At 41.2% G+C, this 20,346-nt stretch overlaps 1 protein-coding gene across 3 annotated transcripts in view; it reads right to left on the minus strand.

Annotated features, from left to right (window-relative positions):
- The window catches only part of LOC136784358 (pleckstrin homology domain-containing family G member 5-like), a 68,127-nt gene that overhangs the window by 30,278 nt on the left and 17,503 nt on the right, over positions 1–20,346 (minus strand). Inside the window, exons 1-2 of one of the 3 annotated variants that reach the window (XM_066744957.1) lie at positions 19,066–20,077; positions 7,116–10,356 (exon numbers count right to left, since the gene is read on the minus strand). The exons of the other annotated variants lie outside the window; for them this stretch is intronic. Of the exons in view, the coding sequence (XP_066601054.1) occupies positions 7,116–7,160 (45 nt within the window). The 5' untranslated portion in view covers positions 7,161–10,356; positions 19,066–20,077. Of the gene's footprint in view, positions 1–7,115; positions 10,357–19,065; positions 20,078–20,346 lie in introns of those variants that run through there. 3 annotated transcript variants of the gene reach the window in all.

Raw genomic sequence — 20,346 nt, forward strand, 5'->3', positions numbered from 1 at the left:
GCCACGTTCCCCTGAAAAAGGAACCGGTTGTACGCGCAGAGAAGAGAAAGGAAGAAGAATGTGCGGGCTTTTTACGATGGACGGTAAAGCCTGATGGCGACGCTTTATTTTTTGTTCCCGGATGGCAGTAAAGATGCTTAATGCGTAAAAGCAATGTGTCTTCCAATAAAGCTCCCAGTTAAAGGTCCTTTCAAGTTCTTCGGAGTTCTTGGACGTGTGGGTAATAACGTTGAGTTTTACTCCTGCGGAAGTGTTGTTTCGCGGATAAAGCGTCGCACTGACGCTTTCAGCTCTTACAAATGGGCCATGCAGGCCTGGCAATAACGCACACTGACCCTCTATTATCCCGCTGCTGGACGTGAAACGCAGAAAATATCTCGTTTCTCTCCGCAAGTTAAAAAACTTTGCGTCGCATTTCCTAGCCGCCTGATGGAATCCCTAGGGATTCCATCCCCTAAGAATCCCACGATGCCAACTCAATTGTGAGCACGCATATTTCAAAACTCCCAATTTATTTCGAGACAAACTTCCCCTGTTAGAGTTTTCACGATGAACATCGTAATATCTTTCCAATTTCCTTGGGTTTCTCTTTCCCCATACTATATCGATTCACTTTGAAATTGAAACCTCCATCTAAACTTTCTTAAGAATCACTCGTGTATTTAAATTGCCTCGATTGGTGTCAAAAATATGAATAATGAGGACTGAAATTGGGTGACGAAAAATTGTGAGATTGAGAGTGGGTTTAATGAATTTAGAGGTTTGGTAGAAAATACTGAAAAATTCTGAGAACCGAAGGCCAGACGAGAGAAGGATAATGGTGAGTCCTCTCGTCAATTTTTCTCACGCCTTCGCAGGGGTGGAAAGGAAGAATGTACTTCGTGGGCTTTGTCTCATGTACACAGCTGGAATTTGTAATGACTGAGTCTGGCTAAACAGCTTGTACGCCAGTCTCACTTATTAGAATAAACGAGAACTGCTCTTGAGCAGTTCGAATGAGTTTTTTGCTTGTTCCAGCCCGCCCCTTTCAGCTCCTTCATCCCTTACGAGACTCTCATTTCTCATTCGATGTATCCACGTTTTTTACTAGCTCTGTGCTGCATAATATTACACGTTTAATAGCCGGACTAGAAGACCTCGTTTGATCTAGCCTCACCCCTTGTTAATTTTCAGTGAAAAAAGTCGGCCTCGTGTCAGACACGCTACAGCGTACGAACGAAAATTATAAACGTGGTTTACATCGGCCAATGATCAGGCTCGATCATCAAGATATTTTCTATTTACTCGAGGTAACCAGAATTCCCTAAAGTTCTGGAAATACAGGAGTATCCCTCAGGATACAGGGGGATTATTTATTGTTTAAAGTTTTGGTGTAAAAATTGTTGGTTCCTGAGGCGCATTTGGCAGAGAGTCGTGGGTAGTTTCTGGTTTACTATAACGTATGTTTAATTTAATGTAGTGGTTTACTGCTTGAGGGTTCGGTACAGAACATCTCCGGCTGACCATTCACACACTATCACTACTGATGTTAGAAGCCATTTGCGGTATTAGCACTGCAAACTAATTTATAATTGTAGTTAGTATTGAGGGTAGTTACTGTGTTCGATTCTCAGTCCACCACCTGCTACTATATCCGAAACTAAATGATTAATATCTTATCGATACTCGCGTGCTCTATTTTCGACAAATCGATGTATTTTAACCACCGATAAACCTATTCCGCTAAACCTAAACTATTTAATAAAAAATACTTGCCGCTGGATTGAGCATAAGCCTATACTCTTATATTTATCAGACGTAAGCGAATCAGCTCTTTGTTGTGGTTTTCATCGCATTTTAATGTAAAGAAAAGATGGAAAAGGAACGTTGAAATTTATTTACGAATGTAAAAACGTGTACAGAAAATGGGACGGTAACATGTCATGGATATTTCTATTCTACCAGGTGTGTTTCTGCTCAGTGGGAATATATTTGACTCAGGAGCTGTGAAATTTGAAGAAAAGCTGTTACAGAAAATTGAAAATCTTCCTCACCATGACTGACATTGATTATTGGTGAAAAATAAAGTGGGACGCGTCGCTCGCGAATTCTTGAAAATTTTTGAATTTCAATTTTCAGTGGAGCAAGTCAATCGTCCATAATTGTTATCGGATTTTCCACGTTTATTCATGACGTAAATTTATGTGACGTGCGTTGATACAAATAATCAAAGCTGGGAGATCCTGGTATCAAACTGCCAACGAGTTTACATTCGATTAACATGTTTAATGATCCTGTCAGATAAACGAATATACCTGAAACGTCAAAACAAGCGGAATCCCAATGAGGAAAATCACGAAAAAAAGGCTTTCAACCGTCCCACAAGTGATTATCGTCAATTAAGTAGTTTAATCAATAATATGGTCAGCCCGTTTGAGAATTCCCGACAGAAATTATTAGTTAAAACGAGGCTGACGATGAATCAATTTTGAACAGATTAATTAACAATTTTCTGTTTTAGTTGCGCGGTCCGTTGTGTAATGAATAACACGATTAGTTTATCGAATCAATTATAGTATAAGGAGAACGTAAGACGTATAGATCTTAATACATCGACGCTCAACGTTTCACATAAACAGTTTGACGATTATCAGATTAAACTACAAGCTGCTGATTGAGTTAGACTTTGTAACCTGGCAGCACCTCGTCTGAGACTAATTTCCATAAACTACGTGTACATTGATAGCTTTGGTCAGCCCTTAAATGAAACTATGAAAAATCAAATTTCACAAGTTAAAGAAAACTACTACTATTACTATTATTATATTACAATTACAGAAATCATCATCATTATCCTTTTTTCAAATCTGCATCGAAAGTAGAAAATGTAGTCAGGATAGTACAGTTTAAATAAATTTTATATTCAATGACTGCAAGCTCAATTTGAAAATCACTATATCGAGTGAAACAATCTTCCTAATGCAGTCTTGGAAAATTGAGGCCTTCCGTAAAAATAAATACCTAGCAAAGTCATCAGAGTCCTATACACTCTATAGTTATTAAAACCACGCGAATAAATTCAATGATCGAGAGGTGAATACGAGATGTATGCAGGGATAAAATTTATCTGGGAAAGATCAGGTAGTTTTTATTCTCGAGAGAAAAAGCTCAGTGATAAGAGGTAAATATGGTGAGGCAATTGCAGGAAAGGAAAAAGCTTGACGGAAGGGTCGAGAGGCGATTTGATCGTGGATTCACGCGAGATGTGAGTGATTGCCGGGGAGATCAATTGGCCGGTGCATTTGCGAGCGAAATGTTTTCTGGCATCATCAGAAGTTTCTCGATAAGGTTGCATGGAAGAGAAGCATGGCGAGGTGGAGAAAAGCTCGATACTAAAACGTACATAGAAAGGTCTGGCAGGCTTAAGATGTCTGGCAGGAGGCCAAAGATTATCCCGACTATCATCCTTCTCGAGACTTCATAACCGAGGTGAGTGAATTGGGGATGCTAGCTACCACCACCTACGAATAGCCCTCTTTCTACACTTTCAGCCACTTTCTCTGCTCGAGTCACACATAAACCTGCTGACAAGATGGCCACTCGCTACTCAATACACCTTCTCGTTTAAGCACGTCGGCATCTCACCGCCTACTCCCTCAAGGTCATAAAGATGACATGTGATTTTCATTGGCTGACCCAGTGGCTCTCAACCTAATCCCTTCAGCGTCCATCACGTCCCACGACAAACCCTCCGCATCATTTGGGACAACTTTTTCCTCCTTCTGCATTACTCGGTAATTATAAGGGCTTCAGGCCCAAATTCTACAGTAATTTATCTGGGTCTGTTTATTAAACTTACTTTAGTCTATGCGGACATCGCAATTTACAGCTACACGTGACTGACAGCAGCTTTACTCTGGAACGTTGATTAAAGGGCAGAAGAATGATTGAATATTGTCTGAGTTAATTTCATTGGAATAGCAGGAATAATGAAACAAATGGCAGATGCTAAACACCTGCTACCGTTTCAATTATATGAAAATGTAACGCACAGGACGAGGTAGCGTGGTGTTATCAATATTAATTTTAGTTACGACAGAGTAATATTTTTCCACTCCCTAAATCTCTCGTCGATTTCTCTATTCATTATTTGCGAAAAAGAAATATTTTACAATACTGGGTATACTATATCTTCCACGATCTATTGCACAAGAGGGTTGCTTTGGCGACTGTCCAGCTGGAGTGATTCATTGACTGGATTTAGTTGGTCCGTGAAATTATCTAATAAAGCCAATGCAAGCAGCGTTAAGTGCAAGCATGTTCCCCGGGCTGTGTCAATATGTGACATTTCTCACGTGAGACATGGAGCAAGGTTTATTAAACTGCGCAGCGTGACAATATTTTCTACGAAGGCAAGAAAAATTTCACATAAAAATTTAAGCCAAGGTTCCACCCTAAATTTCGTCTCAGAAATTCCATCACGTTTTTCCTCCAATTTACTTCGATCCTTTTACGTTTTACTCCCCCCTTTTTTTTCTCTTCCCAACGAAATATGGTCCCCAATTTTTTCTGGTGTCTGCTGTACACCTTCTAGTCCAAGTACTATATCAAGAGAATTAATCAGTGCGTCATGGGCGGTTTTATGAGCTGTAGGAATCAATCTTCACGCTTGTAGATTGGTTTACCGAGATATAGGTCAAACTCGACATTGAAGAGTGTCTTTTCAAACGGACTTATCTCGAATATAACATTTCATTTACAATGTCAACAGAATGACGAGCAAAGGATTAGGAGCTGATGATATTTTCAATCAACAAAATTTTTATCACTTCTCAGCGCTTCGTCTAGAATTTTCTTCAAACAATAAATTAAATTTTATGTTCGAGATAAATTCATTTAAAAATGAATCTTCATCCTTGACGATTTGATGAGCGATATTACAGTGGAGTAGCAGGAAAATCGGCCAACCGACGCGTAGAACGAACAATCGTTCCAGCTAGGAGACGACACGATGGTCGATATTTTCGTTCGCCTTTTCGCAGCTATTTCGCCACTAATGGCTTTAATCACGCTAGTTTCAGAATCCTATAGCGATAAGTGGTTCAATGGTCCACCGGATACTTGCACGAAGTGCACCAAAATAGTCAGACTATTTCGCGGAAGAAAGCTTTCATTCCTGATTATAACGAAAGCTTCTTGTGAAATTTCCACAATAAAATATTTCACCTTGACAAAATAATTCTCGCTGAAAATCGCGAGAGCTTGCAATATTAGTGTGAAAAATGCTTGTTATAAACAAAATGAATGAACCAATCTACGCACACTAAGATACACTCGTTTCTATCCTAAATACTTTTGCGGAATAAAAAAAGCTCGTTAAGCAATATCAATCAAATTTGTTCGCACCATATTCCTTTGCTCATTTTTGTTTTAAATTCGATATCTATAATTTATACTTGATTTATTACGCAAAATTAATGTAGCGAGACTGTTGGAAGCTCAACAACAGCAGGAACCGGGAAGCTTTCAAGCATGATTGATAAGCACTGCTTCGGCAAGTTTCTGATAAAATAGCAATAGCGAGATCCCGTAGGATGAATTATAATTGAAGCGATTCTTCCTTTCACTGCTCAAATGGAATTCCTAATCCGGCATTGTTACCCAATAGCTTTGTATCATTAATAAATCCCAACGTTACTTCGTTCCATCGATTCCCGTGTGCTTAATCCTTATAAACTATAGAATCCTGCAGTGAATTAAGCCCGAATTATTATTCGAGTTGATTAAATTGACTTAAAAATAATGCTACGTTTGTCTGATTGTTAGGCAAAAGTTGCTGGCAGAAAAAATAAAAAGTGCGACGATTCCTATGAAGAGCGAGTTTGGGGCTGATTACCTGTTGCGTTCCTCCCTTGGAACTCCATTATCGGATGCTTAACGGGGGATCGGATGGCATATTATACAAGCCCTGAATATTTAGTGGTGTGAACATTAGCAATTTAGCGGATAGTGCTGGATGAACGCAGGGCTGTAATAACGATGACAATGGTAAGCCATAGGCTGTACCCTAACAGCTTAATGCTGCGTTAGTTCCATCGATATCTTCGGTAGGCTCGACGTTTGTCAAAATTGCCAAGCTGGCGATAGTTTTCCAAGTTCTATTCACATCCGCCAATTACGTTGCTTTCAGTGAAAATTACGCAACCGCGAGAGAAACGTTATACGACCATGCTTCATTGTTCCAGCCGAACAATGTTTTCGCCATTAAAGACGAGACACGTGAACGTTAATTACTTGCTTCGATGACAAACATCATTTTCTGGTCGAAAAAGAACAAAACACGTGACGATTGATTATTATTGGGCTGAAGGAGACAATTCGCATCCGGAGAGGACACGTGGATATTGGCGATCGATGAAACGTATTTATTCCATTAGTCCACTGTCGAGGACCGAATATCCTCTGCGAGGGATTTCGGCGTTATATTATGGCATAGAGATGACGTCATAAAAGGAGAGAAAAGCGAAGAAGACCAATCCGAACGTTTCGTACATGAAAATTTCCAGATTCTAGGAGCAGAGTGGTTTCTGCCGGAGGAGAAACGTTCTTGTGGATCAGGAAATTATAAGGCTGCCCTGCTTTCCCGTTATTTCCTAAATGTCTCGGGATTTCTATCTATTTCGTCGGGAGAGGCTGATTGGTCTATTGGGACGAAAACCATCCAGATCTTGGTTTGCGATGGCAATTATCAGTTTTGTCGATCCTGCATGGAAAAGCTCGGATTGCTAATACACCGGATCTAGTTAAAGCTCCCAGCGAAGCTCGATAAGTTCTTTTTTTTTTGCGAATTGGCGCGATCCAATCGAAACGAATTTTGCGCGGGTGAAATAGAGACGAGGGTGCTGATGGGGTTTGGCAAACGTGTAAAAATGTTTGCGCGGGACTCTCGGAACTTTTTAGATTGTTGCGGGAGGGAAGATTAAGACGAAGAGAGAGAGAGAGAGAGAGAGAGAGAGAGAGAGAGAGAGAGAGAGAGAGAGAGAACTTGCGCTATGTGTTACGTTACGGTGGAATTATGAGCTTTGTGGAACACGAGGAGGATGAGAAAGTTGAAATGGGATTTTCTGGAGACATACCTGTACGCGACCCATCGGCGGCGACACCACTAGAAAGATCCTCATGGTGGCCTTGAGAAAATCATCCTGATTGCGATTGGTGGTCTCCTGCAGAGCGCTCTCGGAGATGCTCGCGCTGTTCGGCGCGGACTTCCGGCTGACTTTGCGCCGGATGCTTCCCACTAGCCGTCGCCAATCTTGTCCAGAGGCGGCGGCGCTGGATCCGGAAGCTCCGGCGCCGTAGGTTCCGCCCCCGAAGGGGGCCCCATCCTGTCCCGCCGGCGACTTAGAAGGGCTTAAGTCCCGGCTGGAGCGCCGACTGAGGGTACCGCGACTCGTGGGGACCCCGGATGCGGACACCGTGGTGCTTCCGCTGGATTTTTCACACGGCGACCCCCCACTACTGCTCCAACAAGGCTCCCCAGCCTCCAAACCCGCTTGAGAACCACTGTGCTCGAAGGATCGACTCGCGACGGACCCAATTCCAGCTAGTTCCTCCTGGACACTGCAAGGGGACTCTGCGCTAACGCCCAACTCTGGCAGAATGTTCCCCGTCTGACCAGTAGCCTGACCTTTACTACTCGTTGTCCGACCACCGGGCCCGAACTGCTCACCGCTATCCTTACTACTGACGCTAGTGGCCTCACGCTCCTCCTCCTTGGGCCCGGTTACCCCCACTCGGTCCAGAAACCAACCAATCTCGCGCCGCCTTACCCCACCACCGATGCTCAGCCTGCGCGCTAAACTGCGCAGTCCATCCCTCACAGTCGCCGGCGCTATTTTAAACTTTTCTCCTTGCGTCTTCGCTACTTCTCCTCTCGTTCTATCGTCTTCCAATTAGTCTCTTGAAATTTTTCTCGCATGCGGAATCCAATTTTTATTTTTCTCTTTTTCTCGGAATATCATCGCGATTAGAGATTCTTTGACTTTGGCAGCGTGACGCGATTAAGCTGATTGTGATTTATATCCAAATTGATTTAGGACTGCCCTCGTCAGGTCAAAGGTTACGCTGTAACCTGCACAAGTCAGGCACAACTTCGTTAACTCACCGACCTCCGAACTTTTGATCTTTGTTTGCTGTAATTTCACGTATCACGTCAGGGGGTGGGTGGCAATGGTAGCCATCGGTTGTCGCAGTAATAAAGCAGAGAATTACATAGACTCGTAAAAAAATCTTTGATTCTAGTTTTGACGAGAGTAGGCCTTAATATCGAAGAATGGCTCGTTCGTCCAAGCGGGAATATTGCAGGGAGACATTCGTGCTCCCCTTTCGTGCAGTTTTCGTATTGGCCCAAATCACCCAATTTCGGTGCCTGTAACTATCCTTAGGTTAGCGTTGCCTGCAATGGAATCGATTTTCCCTGCTATTCTCAACACACAATGACTTCCTCCTTTCGCGAAATCTCGCAAAATATTAAATTATACAGCGTTATATACATAAAAAATAATTGTCCCTTCTGCTTTTCAAAGTATTCTGTTATTCGCCAATTGAAGATCCCGAGAGTGATGGTTCGATTAAGAAAACGATTCTAGTTTTGCTGATATTTTTTTAGCGATGCTTTTTCAGGCAAGTGACGTTTTTTGTGGGAAAGTGTCACTTAAGCAGATTGATTGGCAGATGGTTGATATCGATTTGAAGGGTCTTGAAGCGTTGAATCTTTTATCACTACCGTGAATAGTGACATATTCACAGCCAGTTTAGAAGGAGGCGAGAATCTTCCGTATTGGAAAAAGCTCGTCTAGGTTGATCTATCCCTCGAACAATTCGGAATTCGAGAAAGTTCGCATTTCCTGGATTAATAATCCAGCGGTTACCAGCAGCATCACTCGAATCACTTATTGAGAAACTTCCGGCCGACAGTTTATCTATGTCTTTCAAGCGCGATCCTCAATGGAACTTCAATAACTTTATTGCTGCTTAAAGTTTCTTTTTCCACTCGCCAGCTGACTCGAGTAGTTTATCCGTCACTTTTGGAATTTTCACGAAACGCTCTCCTTCAATTTTCCAATAAAAGCTCAATTTCAATTTATTTCCAAGGCCAGATTTCACCAATCTCGCAATTTTTCTCGCAAAATTAATTTTATCCTCCCCTAATTTCTGTCCCACTGTCGCTCGAGTTAATCTTCGAGAGCCTTCGCCTCGTTTCGCGATCCGACAATCCGCCGGTTAATTTCTGCCTCGATTTCAGCAATTTCTCAATTTTTGGCAAAAGATTGGCTCGGTTCTGTTGGGAATCGCTCGAATTGTCGTTTGACTCTTCAATAAGTTTTCGCAGACTGATAATCTATATATCAATTATTGGCTGGCAGAGAGAACGCTTGGACTGGATTCTTCTCTAGCCAGTAGCAGTTTGGGAGCTTGCGGTGCGTGCTTGCAGAATACCGCGAGCTTTTGGAGCAAACACGACGCGACCGGTAGAAATCCAATCACGCATCGGTGAGGACCGGAAATTGCGTTTTCGTCTTCGCTACGTGAGCCCGGTCAATTTTGGTCGATGCCTTTGGCCAAGAACGAAGTTAGACAGGCTAACATCGAAATTTCGTTTTAACTTCCTGAACGAGAGTGCGATCGATCGGAACGGAAAACGACAATGACCTTGATAACTTATTCAGAGCTTCCATTCAGAGCTTTTACTGGATCTCCCGCTTATTTTTACGACACATTGATTTTTCCGGTCGTTCAAACTTCCACTAATTCAATTTATATCTCGCTATTAAAAGAAACCCTCTACATCCCTCTCTATCTTTCTTCCTCGTGGAAAGCTTCTGCTTCCAGAGTACCAAATAAAAGCTCTTCTCTCCTCCGTCTCTTTCTATTACGTAAAAGCTCCCTTTTATACGCGCACGGTGCGTCCAAAAATATTCGATCCACTTGGTTCTCCCAGTAAACGATTGATCTCTCGTTTCAAGGACGAGGAAGAATTGATTATCCTGTAGACTCCTTGCTAGCTCATTGAGCTCGATAAGGTGCTTAGAGGGTATTAAGAGAGGTGGATTTTTTTCGCCAGTGGATCCTCGAGGAGCACAACTGATGAATCCTGACGAGTCAGGACCTAACGTCCCTGATGGATTTCACGAGGATCTCTCTCTCTCTCTCTCTCTCTCAGTTTTCAATGGAGATTCTCATCGATCCTTTCCTTCCACCTGCCCCAACTCTATTATAATCTTTGGCCAAATAACCATATTGCACGGTTCCACCTCGCGTCTGCTGGCTGTCCTGGTTATTTCCTTAAATTCTCGGCCCATCCCGATTCCCCGCCATCTACATCGAATAATTTCGCATTAATAAAGTGGGCTTTGGACGAAAGTTGCGAAAATCGAGTCTCTGATTGTTGGGCCTTGCTTCCCATCAACGAAATATCACAGAATTTTAGCAATTGTTTATAATGTTTACTTCCATTTTTTTTTTAAAGCTATAATGAATTATATTTATTTATACAGCCTGGGACACAGCTCGTATGCTCTACACTTAACTCCCATTAGCGATTCAATTTTATTCAGTGATATATACCAAAACTCAGTTATCAAATTCTACTTTAATTGCAATGGAGATTTGCAGCCTCGACAAAAGAGTTTACGTTTTTTATATCATCGATCGACCTTGAAAATTTATCCTTCCATGAATTATTATTGTTCCTACGGGCATTAAACTATCGTGCCATTAATAATACTTAGTCAAATGGTGTAACTGGAATTTAAGTGTAATTAATCGTGTCGCCCTGGCAAGTGCGATACAGCTCCATCGTGAATTAGTTTTGTAAATTACGTGTCTTTAAAAAAACATTAAAGATTCAACTGAATATTCAGATTTAAATGCCAGACGGTGTAACTGAGAGGCCGAGCTAATTGAATTTAGCACGACGTCGACTGGCGAGCTTGGGAGACGAGAAAAACTCAATTATTTTCGAGTAAGTGGAAAAAACAGAGATTTAAGGGAGATAGCTTTAACGAGTTGGAAAAAAAACTTACTTCCGTACAGTAAATCCTTGAGTCCGCGTCATTCGAGGATCAATAAGGAGTTTGTGAAATTCCTCTTTAGCACGAGCTGGTCTTTCTTTATTCCGGGATCTTCGACCTTGATTTCTCAATGAAAGCCACAAGAGAGAATCGCAAATTCGAATCTATCCAAACTCTCGTAAAAAGAGGAGAATGCATTGAAGATTGAACTCACTCGACTCGTTTCTCCACTTAGAAAAGGATGACTTTAAAGGTTTTCCTATACTAATGAGAGTAGACATTGTGGCAAAACTCGAAAATTCATCTCGAATGTCCTGGACAATTAAATCATCTCCTATAATTCACACTCTCACCACGATGACGTTCCAGATAAAATAAAAAATACCTATAGAAATCGTCATTTCGTCTTCGAACACCATTATTTTATAAAGAAATTTAATCAGCCCTAACTCGAAGGAAATATTGTGAAATTTCATGAAACAACCAAGTGAAAGGTTTCAAGTTCTCATCTCACCAAGAATATAAGAGGAGATGAAAATGGAAATGCATTAGTTTGAATGGAAAACGGAGTGACGAATCATTAATTTGACATGAAACGTATCAGGAAGCTAGCAAAATAGATATCAATGGAACTTGAGCACTTTTCACAGTTAACGACTCTGACGTCATTCAAGTCCAGCCTCCTCGACCCTCGTAATTTATCGCTGTACCACTGGCTCTCTCCTAAATCATTAAACTCGTTGTATCACGATATACTCTTGTCTGGTGAAAAGGGCCCAATATAACGCGCAATACGTCACGCTCGAACCGGGTGAGCCAAGTCGAAAAAAATTGAATCAAGGGACTAATTAGATAGAATGGGAAAATTTCTGACAGTGCGGGGTCTTCCCGTTGTGCTAATGAGACGTTTTACGCACAGCCATGCTATTAGGGAGGGATTGTGTTCCGTGCGATTGTTGGAAATTCGCAGAAATTTCCTGGACATCGCTTTCAATGGCGAACAATGGGAAGCTGACACGCGCAAGCTAAAATACTGCTTCCCTAGGGACCCCGAGCAGGAGTCCCGAATCCCCACCAATCGGGATCAGATGCCGAGAGGAAATAGCATTACATGGCCACCTTGCTGGAAATCCTATTTCGCTTCTGCAGTTTCATGGACTGCCACGAAATATTCCACATCGTCAAAGTCCTCTGCAGAAACGATCCACTAACGAACATGGCAAATAGCTCTTTGGAATAGTTTCATCATCCTTCTTGTACCAAGCTTGTAACAAACTCTTGCCTCGCTAATGGTGCAAACAAACTTATTTTTCAATCCACCCAATCTACCTCCTCCCTACCCCCTCCTCTCTCTCTCTCTCTCTCTCTCTCTCTCTCTCTCTCTCTTACTACGCACGAGTCTAGTGCGACAGCTCAATTAATTGAAATTATCGACAGAGTTTGGCTAACTTTCACAATTGCTAAATTAATCAAAAGCGATAGGGTCGTGCAAAGTCTTAGCTCCGCTCTCCCCAGCAATTATTTAGAGGGTGAACGGCGCATCGATGCAAGAGCAACCCTTGCGAAACAGGTAATTTATAACAAAGCTGCGCAGGTATAGACTATAGATGGTGCGAAAATTTCTATGGCTCCTCGACCGAAAGACACAGGTCCTTAGAATTTTGTAATGAAATTTGCATTCATCGTTGGAAAGATTAAGCGTAACCCATTTCTGTCAGGGTGTCTGACTTGGCCTTCGTTTTCTTCCGTCGAGCCATTAGCAGGCTCCGCGACGATCGATTACAGAAGGAAGAAGAAAAAGAGTGCTCCAAAAGACGTGACCAATTTGTTTCAGTAGAGAAAGACCGTTCGCGTCCGAAAAACAATCTTTTCAATTCGAGAATCTCGTCGCTGAAGGACGATAAGAAAATTTCGAAAAAATACCACAGGGTTTTTCGAGAAGGATATTTATGAAAATATACGATATGGATATGATATTGAGAATTGTGCAGGAAACGTGGTTCGAGCACGAACGATACATAGGCGTAAGACATTGATAAATGTGCCGCGTCTATTTTATTACGAGGTTTTCGATAAGGATCGCGTGACCGATTTAAACATGCCCAATGAAAGGCGAGGATAAAAGGATCCAAAGCTGCGAATCACTTTGGGAATTAGTCGTGGCAAAAAAGAAGAAGAAGTGGGAAAAAGGGGGCGGCGTTTTCAGGCAATATCGCAGTAGCCGGATAGTGGATTGCGTGACTACTTTAAAGGCGGAAGGGCAGATTTTACGTTGGATTGATAGCTCAGAAGCAATGTACTTGGTCATAAGAAAACTGATGGATGTAACGTGATTCCCCTGACTTCTATTCATTATTACTCCGCTTTTCGATTTATCCTTTACCCAATATTCGTCCTCGTCATCGATATTCTCAATATCGACTCTAAATGCCATGCAGCAGAAACAATGCAATTAAATTTCAAATAATTCCATTTAGCAAACAGGGCCTGCATTTCACGAGTTTCCCCTGCACTTTATAATATAAATCGATACGTTCCCTCGAGTCTACTCATTGTCACCGGGAGTAATCGTCGAGATACTTGGCGCGAAGATGCCAGTTTTTGCCAATTCATAAATTTTCTCGAAATGAAGACGATGCGACGCACCACTCGCTTCTTGTACGGGCTTTTAGCCGGATGAAGCGTAATTAAATTCACGCTGAACTTTAAGCACCGCGGAAATGGTGGTATGGAGAAATTTATGGCAGTAGTAAAACTTACGTTTTACTATGAATATCTCTGTAGTGAAATCCTGAAGTATGACGGTACAATTATGCCAATCTCCCCCTCCCCCCTCCACTATCCTTGCTCCAAATTTGTAAATTATCGCGTGCGATAAATAATTCCCCGCGATACGGATCAGTACAGGGGGTAAATAGTTTATGAAATAATAGATAAACCCAGTTGGTAATCGTGATTATATACTAATAATATTGCGATAGAATGTTAATTTTATTGGCGATAAACGAGAAGAGCTAAGAAGCCTGAGCTTCGAACAGGATTTTTGCAGATTTTAAGTGAAACGAGTAAATATCGAGCCAGGCAATTTGGCGGATTCTTTATCAGTTGGTGAAAAGTAGGGCTCTACTCGAAACAGGAAGAGCTTAACATGCATTTTGCTGTTCCGATCCCTCGTAGAGGTCATTAGAGAATAATACTGGGGACATTGATCGATTACGAGGATACCGTGGCTCTTGTGTGCCAAAGGGGAATTCTAAGTGCATGACGAATCTCGGTACAACTAACTTTTTCCCCCCGTCAAACGACCAATCTTCGACAGTGCCAATAACAGCCATGACGTACGCCACTTTTGCGCCGACGACTAAGCAAATTACTAACACCTGCCGCACTAAAACAACGCTTATACTACTTAAAACCCATCAAAGCTCACCAATTGCTCAATTCTTTTTCAACAATCGTGTTTTGTTCGAGGGTTTAATTGGCATCTTAAAATAACGAGGGGTCGTTACTTCGAATTGATCCCATCTACCGTTCCTGTTCCCTTTTGTCCCTCGTAAGGGAAATTATCAAGCATTTATGACTCTGATTTTTATTGACGCGTAAAGCAACTTTTATGTCACACGAATTTCTCCTTAAAAACTCGAAAAAATTCGATGAATCATGCATGCCTCTGTATATAGAATGATACGGCGCTTATAAACTTTTTAAGTCTTCTAACGTCTTCTGCAAAGACGACTTTTTCTACTTGTTTTGTATTATTATCGAGTTTTCCACTAGTTAATTTATATCACGAGAGTATTCGCACTGGCTGCGACTCTAGAGCTTATAGAAATGATTACAGTGAAAATCGATATTCCCCCGCAGTAGGCCAAACACAGTGGCTCTCATCGATCATCTGTGTATAAATCTAATAATGCCTACGCAAGCAAAAGCTTCTTGGGAGCTTGCGCCAATTAAACTTGTACCGAAAAATATATTCGAGCGTCCTTGGAACATGATTAATCAAGTGGTCCTTTCTCCCTTCCTGGGCGAACTCTATGTTTCCATAGTATCGACAAACTCCTATCGATGAAAAGCTTCCTAAAAGCTCGAAACATTGACGAGGATTAAGGATTAACTTTCGATTCTAAATGTGCTCATTGTTACAGAATTTCGTGAAGAATAAAAAATACATTACTCGACTGGAAAGTTCGAATTCAGTAAAGAGATCCTTGTCAATGAATATTTGGGTAGTCGTTTCATTATTTTTTTTTTTTTTTTACAACCCTTCCTACAGAGTTTAGTAGACTAGCTGATCGAAGGACTTTTTTGTATTTTTAGGGAGATTATAATCTTTGTTTTCTCATTCGGTAGTTGATTACTTCAGTGTAGTTGCTTGTGTACGCCTCGAAGCTCGATCAATCTTGAACGGGGATCGGAGATAAAAAGAATGAGCCCGGAAAGCTCGTGCGAATAAGAAGCTTCTTGCCGACTCTTCGAAATTGATTTCGAGATGAGAGAATCGATTATTCCGATCAACAAGACCCCCTCCCCCTTTCAGCATCAATTAACTTCATTACGATGGTTTATTAGATCAGCCAACTCACTCGAGACCCTTTATTAAATAACTTTAATGCACTTTTCCATTCAAATTTCATCTTAAAGATTCCCTAGGCTCTCCGACTTATTTATAAGATTCTTCTAGATACTCGAGAAACGAGGATTCTTAAAGAATAATAGTATTGTTATTAATATAGTTATTCGCCTCACCCAATCTCGTGGGTCTGATTAAACCTCAATATTTTATTAGATGAGTATACACAGAAAGATTTTGGGGTTGGATCGAAGAAAGGGACGACTTTTCTGAAAAAAAAAAAAACAAAAAAAAATCTAAGTCAGAGCTTCGGAAAAGTCGAGGGAAAGTAGCACTTGAGTGATTTCACCTGCTGGGTCAGGTCGAATAAAGCTGCGCTATCCCCCAAACAAGACAAGGATTTACTTAATGCACCGTAAAAGGATTAGTCCAACTTCGGAAAATACAGTTCAATCCCACCCCTACAGCTACTTTTCCCCCTTCAGAGGGAAACTTTTCCAATAAATAGCGAAAAATGCTCTAGCTTCGAATCTTCCCCAATTGACACTTGGAAATGTCTCTCCACCCTTTATTCCCTTATTGCTGCATTTAGTTCCCCACCATCGATTCCAAGACCCTTCCTAAACAATCGAAAAAGTCCACCCTTGCTGGGTCAAAGTTCAAACTTAATTTCATCCTTAACTTTTCACGTATATATAGCACAAGATTTTTCAATATTGCGAAAAGATCACGGTCTCGCTCGTAATTTCGTCGCAAACTCAATGAAATCCTACGTATTGGCAATAACGTCAGGAATATATTCAGAGTTAGTAGCTAAGCGCGCTAAATTCTGGTTAAATGCGAGTAATAACTGCTACGTGAACTGGATTTTGAGGGAAACATTGACAAGTTCAAATAGAAAGGGTGGAAGAGGAAAGAAAAAATGTGCAATAACTGCTAGCGTTACGAAAATTGGATGAATCAAAACAGTTGAGGATGGAATTTTATTCAGGCGTGGGAATTGATCTAGTATCAAAGTGGAAAAATAATCAGCTAATAGAAGAAGCACAAGTGTTATTGCAAATTCTGATTAGAATCCTGCATTGATATCACTTGCAAATGAGAGATGACCTATCGGGACAGATTTTGTTTGCATTAGTTGATTGGCGGGAATTTATCTGGTATAAATGAGCCAGATAATAATAATAATATCCATATAGAGAAAAACTAGTGTTTTGAGGGGTGGGTCTGCAGAATAAAGTGGAATTTTCAATATAGGCATCACATCATCGTATCACAGCATGGCAAAATTGAAACGTGCCTCATAAGCGACCCTGAGGAGATATTGAAGCCTCCTATACAGCAGACAACGACTCGTAGCATCATTGTGGAAGATGAAGCAGCATCTGCATCAAACTGGTTTCTCCAAGTGAAGATTCATATATTCCCAAGAAGCTCGCCTTCTCTAAAAATAAATTCGTCGAATCTCTTTCCACCCTCTCCCCATTTCCACCACTCTTCTCTCTATTCCTACTTGATTATCATTGACCCTCACCCCTTGTCATTACATCAAAACGAGCCTCTAATATTGCGCAATGCGATATGAAAAATTCAACCGCACACACAGCAATTATTTGAGTTTTAGATGCAAATAAACCCGTTTGTTAAATCAAATCGTGATTTCGATAGATCCTCGCAGCGCCAGAATTAATCGAGTAGTAAAGGTAAATAATTTCGTAGTTAGTAGGATGGATTGGCGAATGGATGGGGTTCGGTATTAATGTAACATTTGTGGTAATCGATAAGGTAATCTGCGAACGAATGAGATGCGATTTGTACAAGGCTGCCGTTGGATATGTGTAACGCGAAAAGATCGTTCGCAGTAATTTGAAAACCTTGTCGTATATTGGATAAGGGTAGACCTCTGGTATTCGGGGCGAAACGCTGGGCCAACATTTGCGAGAGGATTACTAAAAAATTGACAAGAACCACAAACGTCACGAATGCTTGCCAAGTCTTACAACGCTATATATCTCATAATGCCGATCGAATAAATTCATCACATTGGAACACACGACTCACTTTCCATATCTTTCCTGAATTTTTTCACGTTCGACTACTTCTTGCAAAATTATTATTTCTACAACGAGTTAAACAAAATTCTGTCATTGGAGAACAAAATAATTATTATTGTGGAATATTATTTTACAATAACAGTTAAATATTTTACAATAGTATAGGTAATTGAACTAGCTCGTTCTGCTTGGCGTACCGTGTGATCCGAATAGAGAATACAAGAGTAAGGAATGTGTTCGAGCCATAATGATGCAATGCGTGCATAATATTCCCGCTAATTAATTAAACCGATACCCAAGGGATTAAGCGGGCCTAGTCCCAGAGGATATTACGCTTTAACGCTCCGCAATCCGTACAACAATTTCCGCGTTTACCGTACAATTCCTGGTGAACGAATAGGGATGAAAGCCGTCTGACCAATATCACACTTTTCCACTTACCGAGTGTAAAAGATTTAAAATGAAGCTAAGAGAGCCAGTGGGACGTTTCGCCTCGGGAGCGAGAATGTATTTGTGGTAAAAGAGGTGTAAAAAGACTTTCCTCGGAGAGAGGGGGAGGGAATTCTCAGAGATAGTGCAGTATAAGTGGCATAGCGACTGTGGTTGAGCAAACAAGTGGTATTTCGCAGTACTTGGCTTGATAATAGGTTAAATAAGAAAAATTATTGAGTCGAGCGATAGAATCGAGCAAAGGCGACAAGGTCAGAATTAAGTAGAACTGGAGGATCAATGCTTCGCTAGCTGTTCGCGTGGGGCGTACAGAGAAGATCGTACCCAGTGGTGTGACATAATTCGTATCGTAATTTCGTTATCGTCGCGCGATCTGAATTGACCGTGCGTATCGCCCATACCAAGAAACTCAACTATAACTAGTCGTAGATAATGATGCGATCGAATATGTGTATGTGTCACTTCATCTCCCTTGAGAAATAATGAAGGAGGGGGAAAGGTAGGATAAAACGACGATATTCAACGATAAACTAAATGATAGTTTCACGCTACCAGCTACTTTTTGTCCTTGTCCTTGAACCAACCACACCATTATTGCCAACACCAATTTAGAAAGAATAAAAAAATTCCGAACGCTTTAAAATATTTCTATACCATCACCCTCACCTCTCGTCTACTCTTTCATATCAAAGTTGATAACTTCTAAGGTTGATCGAGATTCCTCGCAGAGTTTGCTATTTACGAAATTAAATTTCCTATTTTCATCTACATATTTCTTCTTTTTTTATACACTGTGTCGTGTAATAATTTTGAAAATTTTCTGCATGTAATTGAACATTTTTGTCCAGAATTTTCAAAGAGACTCGATTTTCTCATATAAATTTTAAGGTTATCTAGCAGCCTCTTATATAGCAAAACAACTTGGCTAAATATTTACCTTCAATCTTCCTCATCACCGAACGGAGTAATCTCTTCTATCTTTGACAATCTGTCCTCCAATGATAGTGTCCCTTCTGCATTCAAACATTCAATGTTATCTGATCTACTAGTGTACAACTTCAATCAAACTTCCAACTTTAATCATTCGTCGTGTCTTTCAGTGAATTTATATCCGCACCGTAATTTGCTTACATTTTTTTTTTAAGCAAATAAAAGGAGAAACTTGTCTCCCCAGTCAGTCCAGAAGCAGTCACTCGCAGTTTGGATAGTCTTCTTGAAATTTTAAACGAATGGTAAAAGTGATCTAACAAGATAAATTTTAAATTCTCCTGCCTATATATATATATATACCCACGATCTTCCTCAACCACGATACTCTCCACTCACCGAAAGTTCCACGTATCACTTTTTCTCGCACATCTCCTCCAACTAGCCCTCAATGTTTTTTTCGAGTATTGTTCAAAGCTCGTACTCGGAATTTCGTCGCATAAATTCGTCGACGATGAATTCCTACACGGTAATCAATCTGTCCGAAGATCCGACCTATAACGTTTCACTCCAGAATTGATTGCATGTGCAGGCCTAATCAATTCAGGATATCGATTATCCAGCGAACGATGGACCTGCCTTATTGTGTTAATTTTCGAAAATCAATTTTCTGGTTGGTTAATCGGTCCTCTGGCATGAAGATTTAGTCACGAAAAAGAAGAGGAAGAATATCGAGCGAAAGAATCTTCTATCAAAGATTAAAATGATTAAAGATTGAAAAGTTTTGGATAAAGTTTTGAATTTAAATTATTTGACTATCCACGTGAGACTGCATCTGACGAGAGAATATGAGAATAAGTAATTTTGGAAGTTGCGGTCACTGTGGTCTGCTGAGATGAACCGGAAATTGTGTGGCAGGAAACGTGTGCGATTGGTCGTTGATCGGAAAATATTGATAGGCAGAACGGTCGAACTTTTTCATTGATGGGGGTTGAGGGCGACGTTGGTCCTGCCAAGCTTAGGTCGCGCGTCGCACTGCCAAGGAAAATCAACGCGAGCCGTTTCGAAGTAGCCACCCCGCCGGCTGTCATCCCCCTGCGCGCGCAACCCACCCCCACGAGCTTTCCCAAGGACGTCGATGCAAACCTGCAAGGGTGCACACGAGACACCGACCAAACTTCTTCCATTCTGTTCGCTAATCGGTTCCAGAAGCACATTTGGACAAAGATTTATACTCCCGCCCCAACCCCCTACCACCCCCTCGACATTGCTCCTTTCATAACGCGTTATT

The sequence above is a fragment of the Prorops nasuta genome, unplaced genomic scaffold (assembly GCF_024137725.1).
Source record: "Prorops nasuta isolate Cenicafe-Biocafe unplaced genomic scaffold, Cenicafe_Pnas_1.2 PNAS00053, whole genome shotgun sequence".
Classification (NCBI taxonomy): Eukaryota; Metazoa; Arthropoda; class Insecta; order Hymenoptera; family Bethylidae; genus Prorops; species Prorops nasuta.